Here is a 27,443-nt window from a genome sequence, read left to right on the forward strand (position 1 = left end):
GTTCTCTGGCTATCAGACGACTGCTACGGGTTGTCTTGGGATCCCAGCCCACGTGATTTCCTATCAGAACGGAAGTAGCTGGCTGCTGTCCGGCTGCCAGTGGGCTGCCAGAACTCCAAAAATCGAAGAGGCCCGCTGTTGATATTCATGCAGACTAAGTTGGCTTGAATGCGCCATGACGCACTGCAGCAGTGCAAAGTTACAAAAGGTTGCGGGTTACTATGCTGTTATGGGGAGGTCAAGGTTCATCCACGCATTGTTTGCATTGTTGCTGATAGCGGTTCGTAATGGCGTTCTATCTTTCGAACTTTGTAGTACTTTGGTCAAAGTGACATGGGAAACGTAACTTTATGGCCCTCAGCTTGAGTATGGCGGATGCTGCAGTCATAGCCATAACGGAAATACCTTTGCAAAATGCCAGCCCGCTGCAGTAGTTTCTGCTTTCAGCCTACTAGAACACTTCGCTATTGTATGCAGAATCCACTCGTGCCCCTCTGATATTAGAATATATCACAAGCTCTTGAAGAAAAGATGGTGGTGGCTACGCTCATAATTTTGAAATGGCAGCTGATTGGAACTGGCTGGGTACCATTTTGAAAGAGTTACACCACCACCTTTCGTTCTTTAAATAACACTTTTAACGGAAACTTGTAGCTAGATGCAGCAAAGTGCTGGGAATAAAAACGAAGATACTGAAAATCCAATATTGGACCAAAGTGATGTTGAACTGTAACTGCTGCCGTCAGCTTGAGTGCCATTAATTTTTGCACGTTTTGAAGGGAGAGTTCATAGGGATAAACTACTGATACAACGACCACTTTTTGCAGAACTATCAAGTTCACTATAAACAGGTTTGATTGTATGAGGAGGAAGCAAGACTGCTTTCCTCCAGAAGCGTGAGAAAAAAATGTATGTGCTGTTCTCTGGCCTCCAAGAACCATACTCAGCAGCAGAGAAATAAACAAAAGGCTGTAAACCATTGAAACTAGATGGCACAAATAAGGTGGAAAACGTTGCGCTGAAAAAATTATCCCTCGTCCTACCACATGCTGTACAATTGAGTGGGCTTGGAGCCTTTAATCGTATACCAACCAGGCCATCTTTTAGTGGAACAGTGCAGAAATGGGATGAAATATAAAAGACAGAGAACACACAATGTGCCCTGTGTCATTTCTTTTCATATCACATCTTTCAAAGCACCCGCATTCTTACTGTAGTGCTGCAGGATGCTCCTTAGTTCTTGCAACAAGTAACAACTGTCATGACACCTGATGCTTGCATGGTGTAACGTGCCGAGAGAGAGGCCTTGGGGCACCAAACAGTGCAGCTTGTACCTCGCTCTTGATTACTTTCTCTTGTACAGCGAACAAGATGGTACAATACGTTCTTGGTCTTTGTGTCTAACTCTCATGGAATAATCTACAACATTCACAAGAAGCACAACAAAGCCATTGCAGAGATAGATTCTAGCTGCTCACTTCCGTACACTCGGCGTCCAACAGTTGAAAGAGAGCATTAGGGGTCCTCAACAGCAGTGCACCTGGTAGCCACTGCACACTATGATATCACATAAAATAAAAATCTTCGAGGTCGTCTGTGCACCCTGTAATGTCAAGCAGTGTCTGCATGTGCTTACATGTACACAATTTGCTATGAGGAGCACTTGAATCCTGTAACAATAACAAAACTTGTACCAAATAAATTTGTCAAAATTTATTTGAACTTTAATGAACTCTCCAGTGGAAACCCTAACATTATTAGTGTCATTCCAACTTTAGTTTCTTTGCTGTATCTCGTGCGTCTTTTAAAATTATGATCGCCTCATCAGTGGCATGCTTGCACTACTGATAGCAGCATCCTAAGCAGTCTGAGGGTACTGATTTTGCCAGATGCCAGGAGGTGTCCTGGGTGCTCTAAGTTTTACACTGACCTGTGCTCCTTCAGTGTAGTATACATTGCAAGCCCCTAGTTCTAAGCATGGTTTGCTGGTTGGATGTGTCTGGCCAGACCCTATGCATGTGCTGCTAGTAGCTAGTGCAGCACACTTGTAATGAGAGTAAAACTGAGCACACTACAAGACACCGGAACCCCCCACTGGGCCATGGAAGGAATGATGGACATAAACTTGATGTTAATACTTAACCAAAGTGAAGCTTAGCATAATTTACTATACAGTGTGGAAAGGGTGGGACGAAGGCTGGGAGCATGACAATCAGCACTGTTCTTTGTCCCCTCTGCCCTGTCCTTTCCACTTTGTACAGCAAATTATTACGCCATACCAACAAGCCCTGGTGCCTACTTTTGTGAAAGCTCAATCCACAAGCCATAGAGGAACTTAAAGACCCAGGGGGATCAAAGCCAACAGGGAGCTATTTCTCAGCCACAAGAACCATTGTCGCATGGCCACTCATGAGACAAGGATAGGTGACGGTAACTATGTGGATGATGAAGCCTCCTGGCCTCCTTCGCCATCTTGTTCCACTGCCTGCTGGGCGAGGGGCGGCAGCAGCAGTGCCTCCCGTAGGGTGTCTGGTGCTAGGGGCAGCCTTTCCACCAGGTCCCTATCTGAAGCAGCGCAGACCCGCATGTGGAGCTGGGCGTAGCGGTGCCACAGCTTGTCCAGGGCAGCACGGCGCACTGTCTGCTGCCGCTGGCGTCCCACTAGCAGCGCCAGTGGCGGCAGCGTGCCCCAAGCCTCGGGCTGCTCGCACAGCTCGGCCAGGCCCTGGCTCAACGCTTGCAGGGACAGCGGCTCTGGCAGTGGCACAATGCTGCCACTACGGGATGGGTCCTCAGCCAAGGCACTACCCAACCGGCTCACAAAGTGCTCCAGTTGTTCCTCAACTGCAGGGCCATGCATGGGAGCAAGAAAGGCTTTTGTCACAGTTCCAGTGGTGCCATGGAAGTGTCACATAACAGGGTATGGCAAGCAATCAGCAGTGAATTCCAGCAACGCCACTTGTTCGACAACGAGGGGTGTTGCTGGAATTCACATTTCAGATAGGGACTTGTCCTGTCCCTGTGTCAAAACAATGGCTTCAGCCACACCCCTCGCTTGACAACTATTGATCATTTCAAGTCTCTATCTTGCTGTGACCATCTGTCCTGTTAAAGCATGGCAATGCATCCAGGAACACAGAAAGACGCATGTACAGAACTGCATCATGGTACTGCTCCACACATGAATGCCACATAGATTCTCACTGGCTGCGTGAAGATTTTTTGCCCAAGTGTGCAGAGAATGCTAACAAGTCCAGTGTCGAGCTGCAATTTTCTGAGGCGACAGTATGGAGCCGACGTTTACAAGCAAGACTAGGAGAATGGAAACAAACAATTTGAGGCTTAAATTAGCGTTTATACAGTTGAATATCGTTGATTCAAACTCTGCCAGAATCCATAATTTGTTTGACTAAAGCAGAGTTCAATACTAGTGGGAATCGTGCTGACGCAGACCTAAGCTGCACTAACTGAGTGAGCACATAGCAAACACACTGAATGCACTTGATCGCACACTAGTTGAGACCCCCTTGCGGCAAGCTTTTTGACTCGCTAGAAGAGATGAATTTGTTAGGTTTTTACAATCCTTCAGCTAAATTATAAAATGCTCACGTACCGAGGCAGTCAATGTGGGGCTTCTGGCGTGCCTCAAGCTCATCCAGCCATGGTTCCGTCATTTCGAGCACAGCCAGCCCAGTCTGAGCGAGTTGCAGACAGTTGAGGAGGTGAACTGATCTGTCAGCAGGGGCAAGCCTGCTTGACAGCTGCTCACACGCTGCCAATGCCGGCTCTAGAACCTGGAAGTTGCAGCACTCGTTTGGAAAATATTTCCAGCCAGAGCTTCACTATGGCACTGCCTGCCAGAAAAGTGAATTACTGTGTTCGTGCAGATATAATGCAATAGGAGACTTTTCACAACCCAGAAAAAAAAAAGTTCTAATAGTGAACCTAGTGCAACCACTGCTGTGGGCACAAGATAGAACATCTTAGCCCAGTGTGATGACACACAAAAGCAATGCACATTTACTGAAGTGTCGATGGGTAAAGGCAAAAAAAAGAAAAAAACCTGATGTTATATTTCGAGCCTGGTTCTGAGTACAACATGAGGTCCTTTCTCAGGCTTCTACAAAATAATTTTAGCATCATACTTAATGTATGCCAACAGGAGTGACAGAAAGCAGTGTTCACTTAATAAAAATTTGGTGCACAAATAAAAAACAAACTCAGTTGTGCTTAGCGAATGCCATGTGTGTGGTGCCACTACATGATGCCATACATTTAGATAACATTAGATGAAAGTTTTGGGTAGCATGCTGCGTCACAACGTTATGCTTGTGAAAGTGACGTGTACGAAGCACACAACATGGCACTGACTCACGGTCAAAAACTTGTTTGCCCACTGACGCTGCTTTCACATTGCATTCATATCAACTTGCTTTGGTCAGGGCATGCTTCCAAAAGGATCGCTAGTGGGACGAGTTAGTATGGTAAAATATTGCAGCGCAAAAGGACTTAAAGGTCGACAGATAGTTTTGTGTTGCAATCATACTATATATATATATATATATATATATATATGTTTTTTTCCAATAAAATCTTCAGTTGAGAGTCAGTGCTTGTCCCGTGTCTATCGTCTACGTTTAGATCATTTCGTGCTCCAACAAACATGTTTCCAACACTGACTCCAGGCAAGAACTACACTACACAAAGTATAATTTTAGTTTAGCAGTGCTCTAGTGTACACACTGAGAAGACACTAACATCCAGTATGACGTTGTATTTTACTTGCTCTGCAAGTGATTTCTTATCACTCATGCTGAAAACAATGATCATGCCCAGACATAATCAGCAGATGCCTCTGAATTTTGTCGTATTGATGAAAGGAGAATAACAGAAAACTCTGTAGCCATAGTGGCCAATGCACTATGGAAATTCCAGCCTCATTTGCCGCAAATTTGGAATTAGCTGCTGAGAGCACATTTTTTTTTTTTTTTGAAGTGATTTAATGACAATCTTTGTTCTCACCAGTGACAAGCATATTGGGAAGCTGATGAATTGTGCTAGGTAATGTGGCACTGCAATGCTTGCCCACTTGTCAATTTTAATCATTACCTACTTTAAAAAAGAAGTATGCGGTTTTACGTGCCAAACCACTTTCTGATTATGAAGCATGCGGCAGTGGAGGACTCCGGAAATTTTGACCCCCTGGGGTTCTTTAACGTGCACCTAAATCTAAGTACATGGGTGTTTACGCATTTCGGCCCCAGTGAAATGCGGCCGCCGTGGCCGGGATTCGATCCCACGACCCCATGCTCAGCAGTCCAACATCATAGCCACTGAGCAACCACAAATTACCTACTTGCCAAAGCATTCAATGTACACGTAGTGCATAGTTGTAACTTGGATGGAATTTTCAAGGGGATTTTACAACTTTTAGATACAGACACTAATTGGATATAACTAAGTTTGATATATCCAGGATCGACTGTAGGGTTATGATGATGATGATGATATTAATCCTTTAATTAAGCATTTTATTTTTATGACGAAAAGTTACACTATTTTTATTCTTTTTTATGGCATATTTTGAAACTTCTCTTTTTTCAAAAAACTACTGAAGCACTTTAAATCAATTTACTTCATAATTTATGCTTGCAAACCTCATATGGGTCTGTCATTGCCCCAAATAGAGTCAGAAACAGGGATAACGCTCTGTGTTACAGTCCTTCAAAACCAACTATTATGTGAAGCGAGGTTAAGCTCCAGAGTAAGTTTGTCATAGATTCTTACTCAACTAAGGCAGGTCACAAAGTGTGTGAAATTTCATGACGCACGAAACGGCACACAGAGCTTTGCCACACGGCTTGCACCAGGCCCTGCACGATCCGCAAGTGAGCTGTGAGTAAGATGTATTCAAATTAAATTTTCAGGACAGAATTGGCACCTGGAGGGGATAATGTGCCTGTTCTTGGATGGGCAGCTGCAACTGTAAAAACGTAAGCACACCTCAATGTTGTGAACAGACAGCTTTAGCCGAGTGTTTACTGTGCCATCTGCTCAGACGCGTGTACATACTTTAAACATTTACACAACCGTTCTGCGGGAATGCCAGTGCACAACACTAATGTTAGCAGCGGAAACCAGAATGCTGCCTTGGTTCCATCGCCGTATCATTTGAGCGGAACATGACAATGCATCTACTTGAGCCTTTGTCTTACTGCTGCCAGGCGCACCCCATGTTGCTCGTGTCTCTGGGGCACGCATTCGTCAAAAACGTGAAATCGACACAGTTCTCTGCAGCAGCTGGGTGCATGGAATATGAGCCGAGAGTAATGCTTAGCTAAAATTGTCTAATGAGTGTGTCCGGCAGAGTCTCTACAGCTCTCACCTGAGCAAGTATGTCGGGCAGGTCCTTCTGCCTCTGGTCGACAGGTGCAAGGGAGCCATCGCGCGTTGACAGGAGCTCACGCACCAGTGACAGCAGCTGCTGCAGAAAAGGGGGTGCACCCAGGTCGCCAGGGGGCAGCTCTGCCTGAAACAACAGAATTGCCATTGTTCACTTGGTTATTATTTGGTTATACTGCCATAGTACACTTAGTTATATATACCTGGAGCTTTAGTTTAACGGTAACAGAATTTTTAAAAATCGCTTGTGGCATATAGCACAAATCTAATTATTGAGCTGGATTACCTGAATAGGCAGACATTACTTACACTAAAGAAAAAATGCATAATTGACTAATTTACAAAAGTACCCTAATCAACTTTTTAATTAATTACTTTAGCGCACATATTGCAATATACAAATCGATTTCATAAGACACATCCACTTGAAACAAAACTGAAACTTAGCAGCACTTTTGAGATAAGCACTGTCAAAATTGTGGTAAAAACACACTGGTGCTGCCCTTACTTTTTTAACAAGATGCCATTTTATTAATAGGTAAGTGAATATAAACTTTTTTTTGAATATGAATCAAATATGAATACTAAGTATCTAATATCAAATTGAACATGCAATAGTCAAACACAGACTAGGCTTCTACTGACTAGCACAAAAAAGACGGCTATCAGGGACATACAATCAGTATTCAGCACAAGATCACCCATCACCATTTAAAAAGAGCTGTATTAACAGCCTGTCAACATCTTTGGAACCAGTTTGCACACAATATCTGCATGAAATAATGACTGCTGTATGAATAACTTTCCATAAAGCACTAAATAAATGGTTGCTAGAAAAAGATCATAAATTGTAAAAACATGCTGAAGGATTTGCTCGCCGTGGACACATGTAAAAGGGCCCGTTGCAGGAAAAACATGATAGGATGTAGCATAAATGGTAAAAGTGCTACATGACTAGACATGTTGCCATGTAGGCTTTTGCCCTGAAAATGAAAAGAAAGATTGAATTATTTATTTTATTTATGCATTGTGTAGACAACTTTTGCCATTGCCTCGCTTCTCATAATTTGCTGTACTTTAATTAGCAGGTGGAAAACAGTAACCAGACTAACATTTCGCCATCATGAAATATTTGGTTACCTTCTAATATTCGAAAACACCCAATACGTAGGTAGTTACTTTTTGAATACGAATATGAACAGTTAGTGTGTAGTATTCTATTAGTATTCAAACTTTTTATGCATTTTAACCCCTACTTTTTATGCATTGAAGGAAAAAATTACTGAAACAGTGCTGTATTTTATTGCAAGCTTCGGAAATCAATGTTTCAAAGCTGGTGTCATGCTTAGAATTCGTTCTAAGTGGAAGTGACATTCTAAGTCGCTGGCTACAATTAATAAATTGCAATATGCCATAAGGAAACTAGTTTAACAGCTAATTTTAAAAAAGATTGTTAATCATTAAGATATTCATTTTGATTTCTCGTGCAAATATTGTCTGCCTCTCAGAGTAATCAAGCTCAAGAAGTAAAATTGTGCTACATGGCATGGTTGATACAAAGAAAATCACGTTAACACGAGAGAAAAAAAAAAAGAGAGACATCCGATATACATACTTCTTGATACGGATTACAATGTGTCGAGGCATGGTGGGCAATGTTGAGCAATATACATAAGGATAATAAAAAAAAAAATCCGCAGACTTCCGTAAGTCATCTTGCCCTGGGCTCATTACATACCTATATTTAAGGTGCCAAAAAACAATACACAGCATACAAGAGAGGACAATGGGACAGAGCTACTCGTTTGAACTCATTTGAAGCAACAACAGCATGCTCTTACAGTAGACGCTGCCATCCTCCTCTGAGATATACGTAACGTCTTTCCTGCAGTGAAGCCTTGTTTGCCGTGGCCTCTTTAGTTACATGCACAGATGGCACCCCTCTCAGAGTCTATGCAAAGCACAGAACCTTGCATAAATTACCAAAGCGCAAAAATTAAGTTGTAGCAGACTGGGAAGCATGTCTGGTTTGATGTGATGGAACAGTGTACTGATGAAGCAATACTTTCAACGTGGATGTAAAGAACTCGGACATTAGACACACAACAAGCGTAGGATTCCCAAATGCACCTTCTCACAGAATTTAGAGTGCACTAGCGACGCGAGTACAAAAGGAAGGGACAGTGCTTCTGTCTGTGTGCTTCTTCCATTCGTGCTCTCATTGCTTCGTGCACGCCGAATTCTACAAGAAAAATCAATCCATACCAACTTGCCCAAGTTTCTGTTCTACTCCCAACTGCACATTGCTGCAGGGGTATGAGTTATGATTCCCAGTGGCCGTGGTGGGCAAAGTTTTGTTTTTCATTGCCAGGCGGCATGTGTGTAGCGGAGGACAAAGAGGTGGCCTGATGACATAATAACAGCGACTTGACAATGATGACGATGTTGTGACAATGATGCTGCAACAGAAACGATGGACAGATGCAGCGAACATGGTTTTGAGCGTGCTGTCGTAGTAAAAGAAAACGTTGTGTAGTGCCAAAACATTACAACGAAGTAAAAAAACAACAACCAACTTTTCCATCTGGCATATGCATGTTGGATGGTTGAAGAACAAGCTCTACAGTAAACTTAACTATACTCCCTGCCTTCCAAGCATCCTCTGACCTACATTGAAGGTCTTGTTAAACAAAAGCCATTATAGCAACTGGCTCTATAGTGCTCAAATGAAAAGTTGTGACCTTGGTAGTGAAACATGACTCAAACACACAAAAATTGCAAGGAAACAAACAAATAAATCAAGCAAGCAACTGCCTTACAATGAGAGTGAGGTAACTTGCATGCATTTTTCAAGGTGTTCTGCAGTGCAGCACTATGCTCATCAGACGGGTCGCCAACCGCAAGGCCGGGATGAAGGAGGAAAGCTTGATTCGGCTTGTGCACTCCTTTGTAATCAGCCACGTCACCTACGTTGCAGCCTTCCACAACTGGATGCAGTGTGAAAAGAATAAGATCAACGCCCTGATACACCGAGCTTACAAGGCGGCGCTCGGACTATTTGAGTGTACGAACACCAACAAGCTCCTGAGCCTGGGGGTACACAATACCCTCGAGGAAATTGCGGAAGTGCAACGGATCGCCCAGCTGGAGCGGCTCTCTATGACCGAAGCTGGCAGGCGCATACTTCAATACTTAGGCTTCCCGCCCGGGGCGAAAAAGTCGAGTAGCGACGTTTCTGTCCCGGACGGGACCCGGCGCTGGATTCGGGTAGACCTCATCCCGAGAAACATGAGCCCGGAGTTTAACAAGGAGAGAAGAGCGGCGAGGGCAAAGGCCCTCATCGACTTTCACGCCAAGGACGAGCACGCAAGGTTCGTGGATGCGGCAGAATACCAGGGAGACTGCGTGGCGTTCGCAGCTACCGCCATCAAGGCGTCGTCCGGCGTGACGAGGGCAGCGGCGAGCTTACGGGTCCGCGAGGCGTGTCAGGCGGAGGAGGTGGCCATTGCCCTGGCCATTGCCGACCCCGGGTGCCAGACAGTGTTGTGCGATTCGCGAAGTGCAGTGCGGAATTATGCAAAGGGCAAAGTGTGTGGTGAGGCTGTGCGCGTTCTGTGCTCGGCTGACCTGCAACGAGAGAATCGATATATTAGAATCAAATGGTTCCCCGCGCACGCGGGCAACGATGCGTCGGAGAAGCACGATAACCACAACGAGACGACACACGCAGCGGCGCGAGCGCTAACCAACCGCGCCGCCGCAACCGACCGTCCAACGTGGTGTAGTGCCAAGGACCGCATGACGACGTTCATTGAGCTTACACAGTTCCACCGCCTGGCTCGAAGGACTTTCCCACCCCCGCACCCGGGGCTGAGCCGAGCGGAGGCGGTGCTGTTCAGACAATTGCAAACTGGTTCCTTACCCACCCCAGTGTTAATGGCTCATCTATATCCGAAATTATATGTGAGTGATGTGTGCCGCGTGTGCCAGCGCGAGAGGGCCACCCTGACGCGCATCCTATGGGATTGCACCAAGTTCCCCGACGAAGCTTTGACAAGTACAACGATTCCGCCGCGACCCGCGGCTGCGGTGGAATGCTACGACCACGAAAGCCAAACCTGGGCCGTCCAGCAGGTCTCGGCGGCTCTTGAAAGACAAAGGCCGAGCGAAACCAACGAAATGTTGCCCCTCAGGGTGACCGACCGCGGGAGTAACACACGCTGGAGTTGAGTAGAGACCACCCGCTGAGAAGACGTCAGGGCCCGGGTCATGGCGCCATTTAGTCATGGTGTTGTTCTGCAGGTGACTACATGAAGCTGTTTCTCTCTCTCTCAAGCCAGAAAAAATGTTTTCACCTTACTGGCAAACATAGTTCACATAAATGGCCAAAACTCCGTACGCTCTTCCGTGCAATAAAATTGCAATAAAGCCTTTGGGATCATAGGTTCTGCTATATTTCTCATAGACGGCACTTAAGATAGGCGGAGCATGCCCACTTGAGGCTAAAGAAGAAATTTTGGGAGGTACATGAAGCCGTCATCAGGGCTTTAGAGGTGAACCTCAAGAAAATAGCACACAAGGCATAGTACCACTAACCAACCATCATGGTGACTTTATTGAAAGTGTTGGAAAGAATATGCAGCAAACTTCTTTCAAATACAACGCAATTCATAATACCCTTAATTGTTACTACACAACTGTAGGATTGTGTCAGGATTCTATAACCATTGAGGATTGCAAGGCCAGTTGACTAGGAGAAAAGTAAAATTATAAAATTTTTGCATACCCTATTAACAGTTGGGTGGGACGAAAAATATATAATTATTTCAGTTCAATTACAGTTGTGAGATGCAAGAGAAGCATCAATAATTCCCAAGTATCGTTGCAAGAAGAAAACATTCAAATGTTTATTTTTTTTCCCCCACAAACGGTGCATGAGTGGAATGCATTGCTGCCAGTTCTTACAGGAAAAACAATTGAAAGTTCTTTCTACAGAAATTTTGGCGACCATTTCTTGTTAAAATGTAATTAGTGGTTCATATTTTTGTACCGTATTTACACGCATAATGATCACACTTTTTTGTCAAAAAAATTGATGCAAATACAGGGGTGCAATCATTACGCAGGTTAAATTTCCCACGAAAAGAAACATTTTCTTTTTTCATCCCGCATTTGCTGCGGGACGCGCCAAATGCGATTATTCTTCTTCTCGCGAGTACATTACGCACATTGAAACAGTTTCTTCCGCATCAGTAATGAATAATATTGTTAATATGAGCAAGTTTACGACGATAACGTAGCCATGTCCACTTTGAGGGGACAGAAACAGAGATGGGCGTGATCAGCTGCTAGTGACATAGAAACACATGGCCGGCATGCTGCGGAAACTGTGGCGTTTGTCTTCACTGCTATCCTAATACAGCACGTTTCCGCTAAGGGTGGGCGAATATGTTAGCAGCGTTACAAGCGTCGGCGTATGATTAGAGTACACTTCTAACGTATCAGTGCAAATGTGGCCACTATCGTTGCCGCTCGCAATTTGTTGCATGCCCGCGAGTGCAGACGAGAAAAGTCGAAAGGCGCCCTTTACGTTGTTGTTGCTCACCAAAACCATTATGAAGCCTACAAATAACAAAGCCAAGGCAAGTTTGGTTGTAGCTTTTTTTTTTCATGGAAGTGCGGAAAGTGATGAAAAGAATGAAGTGGGGCACCTGCTTAAGAATGTTGGGTGCGTGTAGACTGCTTGGTATATCTTCAAGAGTCACTCGCGTAGCACTCGACAGATGGTAAGTGCAATCATCATTAGCTAGACTTGGCACATGACATACTGCTGCAACATGTTCAGGGTGCGATCATTACACGGGAAAGAAAAAAAATGGAATTTTGACGACAAAACTCAGGGGTGCGATGATTCAGCTAGTAAATACGGTATTCTCAATGTTTGTGTTTCGTATTGACACGTAGTAGTGACAGTGAAAAAAGCAGCAAAATTGGGAATGACGAAACTAGCGTTTTACTGGGCAAACCTGTACCCTCAAAAACAGGCTACACTCAAAGAACGGCGATAGCGGCGAGCACAGTCGGCGATCGGTGAAAAGCTGATCTGCGGGTCAAGCGCGTCGGCTTTTATAGATCAGTCATCAAAGGTTCCAGAGTAATCGCCGGTGGCCGCGTGTCTTCCAGAAAGGTCTACACCATTCACGTCGTGCATACATGAAATCAGATTACACAAGGTTCGGTGACAACAAACAATGGATAGAACCATCAATAACATTTGAGAAACTTCCGATACATGCAGGCGCATCCTGCGCTGTGCGATAACATTTGTTGGGCGGTGAAAAGTGGTCACCCAATAAAAATAAACAAGTACACGGGTCATATGTTTGGTTGCATTTTTTTTTTCCTTCATCATGTCCTATTGCTCGTACGATTCAAATAAATATAGCAGAACCTGATTGATATGATCCTGATTCGTACAATTTCTCGGTGCCCCCCCCCCCCCCATTTGTGGTTGAGAACTAAAAAAAAGCGACTCAGTATAGTTTATGCTTTTTTTTAAGCGGTTAATATGTTCCCGGAAACAAATATTTTGGCACCAATGTTCAGTACATCGCCAAACTGCAAAACGTATGTATGTTTTTGTCTGCTGGATCTGAAAAGCAGTGAGGCATGCATGATTGAGAGCAGCAGGTGCTCGCCACAGCAGCTTTTCTGTGGCACTCGCCTGCCCGTGGCATGTAAAAATGTGGGCACACACTCAGTTTCCTCTTCCAGTACCAGCAAATCTCCTCACAAGTCTTTACACATCGCATTCACAGCTATCACCACCAACCCTATTGCTATAAGCATTTTCACCTATCTGTTTTCCAGTGCCATTGGGAGCATGCCACATGGTTTTAATAAGCATGAACCCAAATGCGCTGCTGTTCTCTGCTGCAGGTGGCATACAGTGAGTGCCATGTTTCACTCTGACAGCATCGTATTCTGGCGGCCTTGATTTCATTTGGCTTCCCGTTGCCGTCTTAAAACATTGGGTAATAGGAAAATGACCAAGCGTGTCGCAGGCCATGCAGCCCTAACAAGCTCAAAAAGCGTCAGCGTCTTGTGCCATAACGATTCTCGTCTAGTGGGCATGTCAAAACTTCCTGCCAAAATGTACCACTCAAAAAAGCTGCTGACCCAAGTCGAATTTGAGAAGTGTAAGCTTGCTGAAGCAGCAAAAATGACTGTGTGTGCTGTTTAAGCCCCACCAGCTTGGCTGTACCAGCGTCTCATGCTGCAACAATTTGCACAATACTTCACATTACATAAATGTCACTTACAGTAGAGTCTGCCAAACTGTTTAGTCACTTTGGATTGTACGTTTTGCCGACTAGTACAGTGAAACCTCGTTAAACCGTAGTTGGCCGGAGCTCTGAGAAAGCACTTACTAAACTCATGGTTATACTGCGCTCAGTTTTACAAACACGATACTAAGGAAGGACAGGACGTGGACGGACGAAGCGCAACGTCCGTCCACGTCCTGTCCTTCCTTAGTATCGTGTTTGTAAAACTGAGCGCAGTATAACCATGAACGTTCACCAACTAGCCCCCTTCATTGACTTACTAAACTGTAGTACTGCTTAACTGAAATAGCATGAGATCACCCATTTACCTGTCAAAAACGGAACTCAGAGAGTGTGCAATTGAAATGGGAAAAAAAAGTGCAGTATTTATTCACTTCGCATGACAAAAGTGTTATTTTCGTTTGATGCCGCGGCGTTCTAGTAGCGATGACAGCGGCCTCGAACTTACTGAAGCTGCGAGCCAGCTTTTCAGCCTGCCCCCTCTTCTTGACAAACACTCGCATGGAAGATTCCTCGTTGGTGTTGCATATTCTCTGTGCAAAGGCGCGGTAGCATTGAAATAGTCGTGGGGCCCCTTTCTCATTGCGAGGTACTGTTCTCGATTGCATTCATGAGGCTGACATAACACGCAGCTTCTGCCACTGTCGGGCCTGAATCGCCCGTGCTATCGCTTTCCGTGTTGTCCTCATCACTGTCGCTAGGCGGCACTTCGGCAACAACAGAGGCAATGATGGCGAAAAGTCGAACCTCATAGCTGACATGGCATCTCTTCGCGGTCGCGGCAGCGCTGCCGAGCACTTTCTTCGCATGCCACACACCGTAGTCAACAGTAGACCCCCGTCGCGTGCCAGAGCCAACTTCTTCATGTCATATTCGATAGCATGAACAATGTCTAATTTTCCTTCTATGTTGAGCACCCGGCGTCTTTTTTATCTGAGCTTCGGCATGACACGAGCCCTTGCTAACACAACGCTACAACGCACTCTGGCATGGCGCCGAAATGATGTTGATGTTGAAGTGGCTTCGCGCGCAAACGCACAGAGCGCTTGGAGGCTGTTCTTCTGATCTCTGAGGCTTGTTGCTCTGCCAGGCCGCCTGATGGAGACGACGCACCACCATTTTTGCGAGACGAAAAGTGGAAACACCACGTGTAAACTGATGCATACGCAATAAGCTGGTGCGGTTTATGCGGATACAAAACACATTATGTTCAATGGCCATTGAGTCGGGGATTTGACTTCACTACTTTTAAAACGAAACTACTGTTTAATTAAGCGGGTACGGTCTAACGAGGTTTTACTGTATAGACATTGTTGCTCTCATCAACGTGATGTGTGTGCACAAGCACACTCACGTTACGTTGGACTATACATGCGACTTAACTGAGCGATTTTTTGTCTGACTTTCATTAGTTCAAATTTTGCAAAATTCGAATTTTCGTAGCATCCTCGCGGAATCTGAATTAACAAGCTTTGACTGTACAGTTGACTCTCGTTAATACGAAGTTCACGGGGACCGCAAAACACTTCGAATTAAATGAACTTCCAATTAAGCACAAAACACAAAAAACAGCACTTTATTTGTGGCGAAATCGAGTATTTTCTCTAAGAAAAATAGTCGGTCATCTTGCTTTGCTTCTTCTTGCCGAATCGCACTGCTGAAAGCAAGTTCTGCAGGCTGTAGATGTGGCGGAACGCTTCTTCCGCGTTACCTTCAGCGGCAAAGAAGCGCTCCGCAAGAGCAAGGCCCGCAGCTACATCGGCAGCCTTAGGTTGCGGCTCGCCTTCAACGTCATCGTCGCTTTCCTGGGTCGCTTCCTGGGGCCGAATAATCTCTACAATTTCGCTATCCGTCAGTGCACCGCACGTTTCGACCGCCTTGTCTACGGCGACGTAGTCTTCAAAATTGACGTCCCCGAGAGCATCACCAAAATCAGTGCCGCCAAGCTCGCTTGTTGACGCTTCCTCCGCTGAAATTTCAGAGGCATCCTCCGAAGAAGCTGCCACAAAACCGAAAGCCCTGAAGCAGTTTGCGATTGTTTCTTGCTTCACACGATCCCATGCTCGCGCCAACATGTGGATGGCACTAAGCAGGCTCACCTCGTACTTTGTGGAGCTATCCATACACAAAATCATGCGCTCGAGGAGGTGCTGCCTGTACAGGACTTTAACATTCTTGATGATGCCTTGGTCCATTGGCTGCAAAACAGCCGTTGTGTTTGCAGGCAAAAATGCGAGGCGTATTGCACTCAAGGCTGGCACATTCACATGAGAACTGCAGTGATCGACAAGGAACAACACCTTGCGGTTCGAAGCAGCAAACTTGCGGTCCAATTTGCTTATCCAGCTCTTGAAGATTTCGGCCGTCATCCACGCTTTTTTGTTCGCCTCATAGTCCACAGGCAGCGTCTTCACGCCTTTAAAACATCTCGGCTTCGCGGCTTTCCCGATCACAAGTAACCGACATCGTTCCGTGCCAGTCATGTTTGCCGCGATCAGCATCGACACTCTCTCCTTGCTGCGTTTGCCCCCAGCACAGTCGTCGTCTTTGAATGTCAGGGTCTTCTCTGGTAGGAGCCGATAGAAGAGTGCAGTCTCATCTGCATTGAAGATGTCTTCCGGTCTGTATTCGGCGAGATATTCACGCAGCTTTCCGTCCTTCCATGTGGCACATGTTTCCTGTTTAACGGACGCCTTTTCACAACACACGCTCTTGAAAACCAGGTCATGGCGATCTTTAAAGCGCGTCAGCCATCCATCTGACGAAACAAAGTCATCGATTCCCAACATTGCTGCAAGCGTTCGGGCTTTCATCGCAACGATGTCTCCGCTGAGAGGAAGTTTGTTGCTCCGGGCCTCCCTAATCCAAACCAGCAGAGCCTTCTCCAACTCTGGGTAAGCGCCGGTGCGCATTCGCTTCCGAGAAGTCTTGAACTTGTCGTTCGCAAATGCATCCATTATTGTGCGCTTGTTCTTGATGTAGTTAGAGAGCGTGTTCGGCTTGATCCCGTACTTCCGCGCTATGTCTTGTTTGGCGGCACCTCCCTTCTCAATTTTCTTCAAAACCTCGACTTTCGTTGCCAGGTCAAGCGTGCGATAAGAGCCACGGTTTGCCATGGCTATAAACTGCGCGACTAGGTACAGTCAATTCCGAATCACTCGTGGAACAACCTAGCCTACGAGCTTCCCACACAAGACGCTCGACCATCACATGCCTCGACGTAACGCTGCGCACACTGCAAGAATAATCTCGCACAATCTCGCTACTGCCAGTATGCAGCGCTGCGTGCACCTATGGCACCCGCATGGCCTCCGCGATCAGCTCCGGCCACGCGCGGCAGCCGCGTGTGGCCTCCGGCGGGAGCCGCTTCGCCTCCCGCCAGAGTTGATCGCGGAGGCCACGGCAGCCGTAGCAATGAATAATCGCGCCGCTCCGAGAAGGATGCCGTTGCGGGCGGTTGCGGGCGGCTGCGGTGGCGATGACACCGACGCGGAGCACGGAACTGTTGCAACACTTGAAAAATTGCACATTCTACCAAATAATGACGGTCACCTCGAGGATCCCGGCTGAAAATTAACTTCCAATTAAACAATATTACTGGATGAGGACTTCGAATTATCGAGCGATTTCTTCTATAGGATTACATGCAAAACTGACGGGACCAGCACTTCACTTCTAATTAACCGAAAATTCCAATTAAGCGGCTTCGAATTATCAGGAGTCGACTGTATTCACACTGCATTACCCATTTCTTCTATGCCCTGGATGACTTGCTTGAATATTGCTAAGTACTTGTTCACACAGACAGTACACCTGCACTGTGTGTGCATGAAAAAAAAAAATTTCACAATTGCTGCACAAGGGCATTAGTAAGTTGTGATCACCTGGCTGGTTGTTCAATCAATTGGGTTTAATGCCCCAAACACACAGGCTATGAGGGATACCAGAGCGGAAGGTCAATGGTAATCACCCGAGATCCTTATTATGCAACCAAAGCCTTGACAGTACACAAATGTTTTTGCATGTAACTTGACCCATCACCTCAACGTCTTTGTGTTTCACTATCCCATTGAGGGCATTATATTAGCAAACTTGGACGTCTGCAGTCCACATATAAAGCACACAGGTCGCTCCATGTGCAACCAGAGTGGCCACCAAATGAAGCAAAGTGAAGCTCCCATGGCACTTTAGATATCCGAAGGCTGCAGAGTTTAAGGCTGATGTTGACATTTTACTTTCTAGAGCTTGGGAGAGCCAAGATCGCCATGACAGCCTCGTACAGTAAAGGGCATCTTCGACTTGTTGTCTCAGATTTCTCAGGACTACCCGAAACACCGCGTACACCAGTGCTCATTTACTGAAAGCAGCACTTTGGGCAGTCCAGGACTACAAATCAAAAAGAACTGAAGTCTGGCCATGTGATGGCATCCTTGGCATACCTTGTCGAGGAGCCGTGTGCAGTGGCAGGTGAGGCTGTTGAGGAACATCTTGTGTGCCAGCGCACCGACCTCATCCAGACAGATGGCCAGCGCAGTACCTGTGCCCAGGGTGGTCGCGTAGAAGCGCACCACTGACCGGAGGCGACACAGCACCAGCGGGCTGCTCTCCCCAACGGCCAGCTGCTCGAGGCGCAGGCGCAGCGGGGAGCACAGGCCAGCCAGAATGTGGTCTAGGGCTGCTTCCCCACCACCGCCACTGTGACGAGAAAACGGGTGGGGGTGAGGGAAATTTAGTCTAGGCTTGAACGAGAAGGGGAATTGAGGGGTCTGACACTTTGTTAGTCACAACCATGCGAGACCGAAAGATAATGAAGCAAAGGAGAGCATAGGGGAAATTATTTGTTGTATTAATTAAAATGTAGAAATGATAAGGTAAAGAAAAATAGAAGAAAAAAGATCTTGCCACTAGTAGGAGCCGAACTTGCAGCCCTCACATTATGCATGCGATGCTGACATCATGGCCATGAGTGGCGTTGGCTAGCACTCCTAGAGTCAGACCTTGTACACATAATACTTAAGAATGTGGGCATGGGAATGGATTGCCAGAGCTCAATTGGCAGAATCACAAGCGTAATGCGGAGGATGTGGCTCTCATCGATGGCAAGGTGCTTTCTTGTCTACTTTCATTTCCAATTATCATTTCTAGACTTTTTCAGTTAAAGCAACAAACAATTTCACCTGTGCTTTCCTTGGCTTACCAGTTTAGGCTTCATTAACAGTTTAGGCTTTTCACACAAAAAAAAAGAAATTAAATTATGGGGTCTAACGTGCCAAAACCACTTTATGATTATGAGGCACGCTGTAGTGGAGGACCCAAAGGGAAAATTTTAAACTACGTTCAGTGACAACAGTCTTAAAATAAAAGCTTGCTAGTGTCTTCAGTGACTATTCTTTTACAGAATATTCTTCGCTGTTTACTGGTATAAAAATGCAAGTGTCCTGTTCAGCAATTTCCAGGGTATTTCCTGTTACAACAATGGCGGCAGTGGGTTATTGATTTTTTTTTTTTTTGGTGGTGCATGTTTACTGTATTAGTAAAAGAAGCAGGCACAGTGAGTTTGAGGTGGTGCTGTTGTGTTGTGTAGGCAACTGCTGCATGTACCGGCCAAGCAATTCAGTAAATGCAGCGACACAATGAACTGAAGCAGTGACGTGATGACTACAATCAGGTGTTTAGATTTAAGATTATAAGTAATGACTGAAAGAAAATAATTTATGCCTGTAACAAGCACAAAATAGTTCATCAGCATTAATAATTTAAAACGAGTTCAATTTTTTTGCCAAATCAGGCCTGCTCCAGTGCTATAAAGCTTTAAATTACCAATTCTTGCTAATAACCTCCTACCTCATTTTTTCTATGACAAATTGTCTAGCAGCATTGACATTTTTAGGTTAACACCGAATTTACGAAAACGAATTCGGCATCCTTTTTTTAGATGTTCCTTAGTTTTAAACAAAAATGCCAAACCCTATAAATAACCACCTACGCTATCAGCAAGGCTATGGGTGTGTGCTGTAGAAATCAGGTGCCTGTACTCTGGCCATGTCCACATTGTGAACTTTATGAATAGTGGTTTTTGTGCGTGCTGGCTTAATCATGGCACACAAGTGCCCACCAATAACACATCAATTATGAGCTGTCCATGCTGACAACTGAATTAGTGCGAGTGCCAGTCATCTGGGAACAATGCAATTGTGTGCAAAAGCCAAGAGTTATGTCCATCCTAAGGTGGGCACAAACCAAAGACAGGCACCTTGTTTTCACAGCATACAATCGTAATTGTGCCAACAGCTCTGGTGGTCATGAGCAGACGGTACAGATTGCATGGTCAACCATGTGCTCATGAACTGAGCCTTGCACACCCTAACTTTCCTTAGCTGTGGCACAGTAAAACCTCGCTAATTTGACCCACATTAATTAGGAAAATCGGACTTGTCCTTCGTTCCCGGCAAGGCACATGCATTATTTAATGGAATGAAACTCTCGTTAACTTGGCCGCACATGGGTTAATTTGGACAATTCTCGGGGTGCGGCGAGAGCCAGAGCACCACAAATGTGCGCCGCAAAAGAGCAAGAATGGTTTAGCATCCACCAAAACGAAGCGGCAGAGTCCACATCGCCACAGTCATGAGTGGAAATCATATGTAAAAGGTACGAAGCATTCAGGCGTTGCTGTCAATTTGTGCCTCTAAAGCCTTTATTCTTGCGTTCACCGCCATGTGTAACACCATGCCAGCCACGTGCCTTTATAACTCCCTAGTCGCCAATTATGATCACGTCAACAGCGGCCGCAGTTTCGTCCGCAGCAGTTGCGACAAACTGGTTTCATTTTCACAAGCTTTCGAGGATGAAGAGCACCGGCTACATCACGATGGTCGGCGACCAGCTCACAGGAGAAATAATAATCAGGATGTGCGCGCAGTAGTAGAAAACCCATCTCAGAAGAAGATGCCTGCCACGGCTACGCTGTGAAGGAAGTCGTGAGGCCTTCACCGCTGCAAGCGCTAATCAACCATGAGATGACGAGAACTGCAGGTTCTGCACTGTTCTTGTGTAAAATAGAAACAAGATTGGCTCATTTAGTCAGTAAATAAAAGCGTGCTGACGTAGTAAGCATTTGTTTATTGTTTTCTTGATTCCCCTGATAATTCGACATTCGGTAGTACTTCAGTCATTTTTCTCGGTCCTGTGAAATCCTAATTAACTAAGTTTTACTGTACTACCTCCACAAACAGTACAACAATTATAAATCTTTTCACTGACCAACAAACTATGATATCGACGATTCAGTGTCCGTACTGGAACCATGTTTACAAAACACAAAAGGAAAATGGCCATCGCTGAAGCAGTTTATGTACTCTTGAATATGTGACAAAGTGACCTCAACAAGTGAATTTATCAGTTTCATTAAGAGTGGCAAAGAACGCACAAGAAAAGTCTTGCGTTTTAATGTCCCTTTGATACGGTGACTGCACATTTACCTTTAGGAACTGTGAAGTGTGCATAAGGCTAAGCAGGCACATGGAATATGTCTTCTGAAAGTGGTCATGATGCAACAGCAAGGAGCACTAGTACATGCAAATGTGGCATGTAATGAAAAAAAAAAGAAAAAAGAAAAATCACCCTGCACTAGAATGTATGGACTAAAAGTGTGTCAGATTATACCCTCCTTACATAACCATCACCTCGAGACGCATCAGTCTTACATGTTCAGGCTTCATTCAATGAGCTTATTCCTTCATTTTTAAGGTGGACCTCTGTGGTGGAACCATTACACATTACGATCCCATTAGAGCACTCTTTATTTATCTGAACCCTTTGAGGGTCAATGACGTAAATATACGGCACCGCGAACGAAGCCCAAAATGGTTGATGCCGTATATTTACCGCACCGTCTATGCGTTTAAAAGGTGTGCCAATTTCCAAACATTTTCTTTTCTGTCATGTGCTGCCATTATGTGGGAATGCAGGGAATTTTTTTCGCGCGCCTCCCTCTCTTGGTTTTCGTTGCATGGTTTGTTTTAGCGCTAGTTCCCTCCCGCGCGTCTATATAGTACCACTCGCGCATTGGCGCGCGCGCAGGCGGGTGGCGGTTTGGGCTTTATTCCGTGGGCTGTTTCGGCTTCTTGCGCTTGCAAAACTGATGGCTATCTCATTAGTAATCGCTCAAAGGGTGACCGCTTGTTTCTCGCTCGTTTAGTGCCCAAGCGGGTGCGCATAGGAAGGATGCTGCTGTGCATGTGTTTCCGATGCTTTATTTTTTTTTAGACTCGCGAGAATTGCCTCTGGTTGGCGATAAGATGAAGATTAGTGGAAGTTTGTCACATGCTTTGCTTTTTTGATGGGCACACAACCACACAGTTTTCTTGAGTGTGCCCACCTACACAGTTTGATTACGCTATGGATGTACATAATAGTGTAAGCAGGAACATTTGAATCTTGCAAAATATTCTCGCGTGCGCATTTTGAAAGCCTTGAACTTATAACAATGCATCACATTTTCAATTCTTATAAGTTTATTTCCTTTTTTATTGTTGTTATTCATGAATGAAAAGTATGTATATATACCAACGCAAAATATCTTTTTCTCACTTTACGGTCACCCTAGAACAGTTACGGTGAATTTTTTTCGAAATAAGTCTCTAAGAAGAATTGGAATCTGCAATAATAAAAAAAATCGACCCTGGGCGGTCACATATGGCAAAAAAAATCGAGCCTTATTAAAGGACGCTTACATGGCTTCAGAAGCACAAATGGTTTCAGCATGCAACACTGAGTTGTCATTATGCTATGGTAATTTTATACAATGCATAATTTCATATACTAAACCATTGTGAGGCAACCTGCTTAATTTTCCAGTGACACTGAAATTGTCAAGTTTCTCCATTACTTCAAGCATAGTCACATACTGTCTATAGCTATCCTCATGTTTAGCTATTTTGTAGCCTCCTTATGCCATGTCAAGTCTTGCCACCGTAGACTTTTGACAAAATTCCTGAGAACCAGCACTCCTCTCACCTTCCACGCAGCCCGCCGCACTGTGCAAGCAGCTGCTCCAATAGCTCCCGTTCAGACGCGGCACACTGGTGCGCCCAAGCTAGCATGTCTCCAGCATAACGGAGTGGGTCCTTTGCCAGGGACTCGAGAGGCCTGGAGCCTCCAGTTCCACCCGCACCACCAGTACCGCGGGTGAGAGCATCAATGAGGTGCCGCACAACGCAGGCACGTCGTGCATTGGCATACTCGTCAAGCGCATAGCCCCAGAGCAAGGGGCGCTCGCGCAGTGCCCCGAAGGCACGAGCCAACAGGAGACCCGGTTCGGCTGCAGCATCAGCGCCGAGAACTCGGCACCTGTTCTGGAGCCAGCGATACAGGCGTTCATACGCCGCCTCTTGCTGCAATGACCAAGAAGAGGGCATTCAGTCATTTTTGTTTCCATGTTATGCACATTGCCAGCTCATTACATAAAAAAGCTTGTGGAGGTTTTGTCAACTTTTCATTGCTGTATGACATTTTAGCAAGTGCCACTGCCCTCAACACCATGTGCAGCGAATTCCTGAGTAAAAAAGGGTGCTTGCTTTAAAAAGTCCCAAACCATAATGTGCTAAAAATTTTTTAGTTGCACGAGCATCGAGTGACACTCTTGTTTCTTGCACAGCACTTCTGGTTCACCTCCTGAGATGACCGGGGATGAAATATTAAAGAAAAAAAAATCAGAAAAAGAAAAAAATAATAGTACAGTACAAAATTCATGAGTTTCCTTATAAATATGATATCAGAGCCTAAGTTCAGCTATAAGTTGAGTTACTGAAGTGTCTGTAATAATGAGAATGAATTAGAAATCCCTGATTACCGCACACCAAAGCACCGAACCATAGACGTTTGAGACCCACCATGTGAGCACGACTTCGGCGAAATTCCTGGTAACTTGGAAGTTGAAAGCGGAAGTAATGATGTCACTAACGACGTCACACACAAGAAGGTGGGGGGTATTTCACTGGCTAATTAATGGAAAACAATTGCCTGACAGACTGAACATCTGCCTACCAAACCGGATGTGATGTCACTCCCTCCTCTCTCACTTCTCGTCTCCTGGTGCTCACCTGCTCGCTCACTCACAACAGCTGCGCACGCATGCTTGTTACATGCTCTGACGTCAGCATTGGAGAGGGCGCGTAAGGTGCGCTTTGTGCGCCACTCGCTAGGGGGTTATGCCTCGCTAGGTGGCCGCACTTTGCTTCCTCCTCGCACTCCCTCGCTCCTCACCCACATATCTTGCCAAGGGAAAAATGTTAGCTCGCTTAACCCACAGAACACCAATGCCGAGGAGTGAGTGCCACTAAGAGACATCTAAGTCAAAAATTAGGGTCGCCTATCATTTTTTTTATATTGATGCAGTTGTGCACCAGCCCACAATGAATGCGCAGCTGCAATAGCAAAGTAAAAGCCACTAAATAAATGACTATGTGGCTGCTGTGATTTTTTTGCTACCTTTGTTCCATCCACACAAGCGCTGTCTCTTCCTAGTCACATACTCTCACTCTGTGCAGTGCAGTGAAAGCTATGGGTCACATCAACACACCAGAAGAAAGGCTCCTCCACTGTACTCTTCCAACTGTGCCCAGCGGAAGGCCGACTGAATGAAGGCTTCACGAAAGAAGCAGTGGCCCACTGTAGGCAAACACCCTACCCTTTCATAACGCAATGCTGGCTCTCGCCACGTCGGCGCTCTCATTCTTTGTCGAATGACCGATTGAGAGGTTTTAAAGTGGTGACGTTATAAGCACAACCCTGCTGGCATTATGATGTACAAAGAAGAGATCAGAAAGTCCCGAACAGGATCACAGGATTGTTTTTTCATTTGTGGCTTCCATGTGGCATGTAGCACTGCCAAATATAAGGTAGCATGCACAAAAAACCAATGTACACACAGTAAAACTGTTGCAACCTAGAACAGTTTTCTGTTCTTCAGCACTGCTGCTCTGCTGTGCTCGCCAGCACTGGCACTCCTACTCACCTGGGCAGCGAGCGACTCCATGAGCTGCAGACCGGCCTGGGCTCGGCTGCTTCGCAGCAGCAGCTTGCAGTGGTCGTGCATGCGCCTGCTCTGGGCCAATGCATCCAAGAATCGCTCATCCAGCTGGTCCCGCCCGATGGGGCCTCCGGTGCCCCGTAGCAAAGCCGCCTGCTCAGGTGAAGGCTGAAATGCTGCTAGGAAGCCCTGTGCTGCCTGCTGCCGCCCTTCTAGACGCCGTGCCTCAGCTCGCAGCTGGCCCGTGCGTGCAAGAAGTTCGCGTGTGTCGCGTTTTACAGAGTGCAGACGCTCTACCATGCCTGCGCATCCCTCAGCCATGGCCGTAATGTCCTCAGACAGAGCACTCATGGATGCCTGCAGGCGCAAAAAAAGAGATGACTGTCAGAACAGGGTTGGTTTCTTTCTTTCTTTATTAATTCCAGGTATGTAGGTACATTGAAATGCATAGTACTACTTGGATATTACATAACTGAGGAGATGGGGAAAAAAAGCCACAGTTATATGGATAGACACTGCTCCCATCCTCTAAAATAAATATGTTAACAGTGGCAAAAAAACTCACAAAGTAACTAACAAAACAGAACGTGGAACAGAGTGTTGCATATTGTCCAAAGAAATGTTTACAAAAGATGTGCAAGCTTCAGGGGTGAAAATGAGAAATTTATACAAATGTCTTTAACAAGAAAACCATAACAATGGATGGAACACTACAATGAAAAGCTATCAGAGAAATTTTTTTTTATTGTCCCTACTACATGAAATAATTGCTTCGTCACAAGCAAACTTCATACATGATGTGTCAATTTCTGATAAAGTTTGAAAAAGGCACTAGGCTAGCCACATAGGAAGAGTACTGTCGAGGAAGATGACCAGTAGCAGTTTCAGAACCTCCCACAATATAATGGTACAGGGTGGTCCTTTACGAAAGGGAACACGCAAGTGTGTGGCTCGTGGTCTGCGGAGGCTGCTTAGAGGGCCAGCAAGTGGTAGCAAGGAGAAGCATGTCTGCTTGCGGTGTCACCTATTGGTGGTCCGAATAACCAGGCATGGCCGATAGACAAGTGCCTGCTAGTATTAGCTGGAACCCCCTCTCCCCCTCCTCGCATGAGTGTTGTGCAAGGAGCGGGGCCTGCAGCGCAACACCTGCTGCTAGCAAACTGCATGGGATACGCAAGCGCACTGCAAGCATGGAAGCGCCGACATACACGCGGTAGTTATTAGGTTCTCCTGGTGCACCTATATTAATGCGCAAGCATTCAAGGGCTTCTTCCCTCAGAACTTTATCTGCCCGTCCGCCTGTTTTTCTGTCTGTAATGCGTGGCACGATGCACTGCATGCGTAGGTATAAGTGAGGTATACAGAGGTCACAAGGAGGTGTATATGAAAATGCCTTATGCCTACGTATCACTAATGAGATTTATGATCTTGACTATACATAGTGAGTACTGAGAGGTATAAGTGTAAGTAAGGTTAACAAAGTCTAATAAAATTAGTTAAGGCAGAAGTAGTTCAGTGTAATGATGAATTGAGGGTAATTAGGAATACTGATGCTTTAAAATCAATTTATGTTAAATTATTAGGCTAATCAAAAGTTACTAAGGTTCCATCAATGGAGCCTAATCAAGAATTATGGGTACCTTGATATTAGTTAGACCTAATTAAGTAATCTTAATTGTTAATAGAGATATAAATATCTTTGTCACAACCTTAACTAATTTTAATTATGTAAACATCGTCATTATATAAATAACTAAGCCTGAATAATAAATAACAACATTATGTTTATTTACCTAAGCTAAAGCTTCACTTGAATGCACTTCTTTCCTAAACCGCTGCAAATAAGGTGCTATGGGGTGAGTGGGGAGCCAGGGCTCCGTACTGCAAAAAAGTATGCAGAAACTCTACTGCAGTTGTTAAAGTGTGCATAAACCTGCCCCAAAATTTCAACTTGACCCACTACCAAATTTGAGTTGGCCCACGCTCAAACTTCAAGTTGGCCCACCTCCAAATCCCAAGTTGGCCCACCCCCAAATATCAAGTTGGCCTATGGCGCATCCCGAAATTTAAATTGGCCTACTCCCAAATTTATGCTGGCCTCCAAATTTCAAGTTCGCCCACCGCTACTATAGGCTTCCACACACATTTTCTGTAGACGCTATGTATCTCTATTGTTATTTTCTGTAGTAATCTTGTTTTCAATTGTTCCTCATCGCTTATAAAGCTACCACTCATCTACATTTACACTATTATAATGATTAAATGTAACATCGCACATTACGCATTTTTGGGCAGGTACAAGGCATTACACTTTTTGCCACGTTGCAGACAGATCTTGCTGTGGTACTCGTCAGAATGCTTACGCATTAAAATAGGCTGGGAGTGCCTATTAACTAGCGGGCGCATGTTGGTTCTTCCACGTTTCCAATGTGCTAGTGTACTGAGTGCGGTTTGATAGCAGCAAACGTTGCTTTGCCGGCCCCGCCTGTTGCACATCCACCTGGCATGGGCGGCAGTCCACAGCTGCTTGCCTATCAGCCGTTTCTGGTTATTCTGGCCGCCAATACATGGCGCTACAAGCGGACGTGCTTGCCTTTGCTGTCTGTTGCTGGCCTTCTAAGCAGCCTCCACAGAGCACAGGCCTCATTCTCGCGTGTTCCCTT

The 27,443-nt window shown here is 45.4% G+C and overlaps 1 protein-coding gene across 1 annotated transcript in view; it reads right to left on the bottom strand.

Annotated features, from left to right (window-relative positions):
• Window positions 1-1,052: 1,052 nt before the first annotated feature.
• The window catches only part of Cog6 (conserved oligomeric Golgi complex subunit 6), a 29,021-nt gene continuing 2,630 nt past the window's right edge, over window positions 1,053-27,443 (bottom strand). The window contains exons 2-7 of the mRNA XM_075678283.1: window positions 24,766-25,137; window positions 22,767-23,143; window positions 18,188-18,443; window positions 6,386-6,529; window positions 3,614-3,794; window positions 1,053-2,844 (exon numbers count right to left, since the gene is read on the bottom strand). Coding sequence (XP_075534398.1) covers window positions 2,435-2,844; window positions 3,614-3,794; window positions 6,386-6,529; window positions 18,188-18,443; window positions 22,767-23,143; window positions 24,766-25,137 — 1,740 coding nt within the window. The 3' untranslated portion in view covers window positions 1,053-2,434. The remainder of the gene's footprint in view (window positions 2,845-3,613; window positions 3,795-6,385; window positions 6,530-18,187; window positions 18,444-22,766; window positions 23,144-24,765; window positions 25,138-27,443) is intronic.

Source organism: Dermacentor variabilis, unplaced genomic scaffold, assembly GCF_050947875.1.
Source record: "Dermacentor variabilis isolate Ectoservices unplaced genomic scaffold, ASM5094787v1 scaffold_18, whole genome shotgun sequence".
NCBI lineage: Eukaryota > Metazoa > Arthropoda > Arachnida > Ixodida > Ixodidae > Dermacentor > Dermacentor variabilis.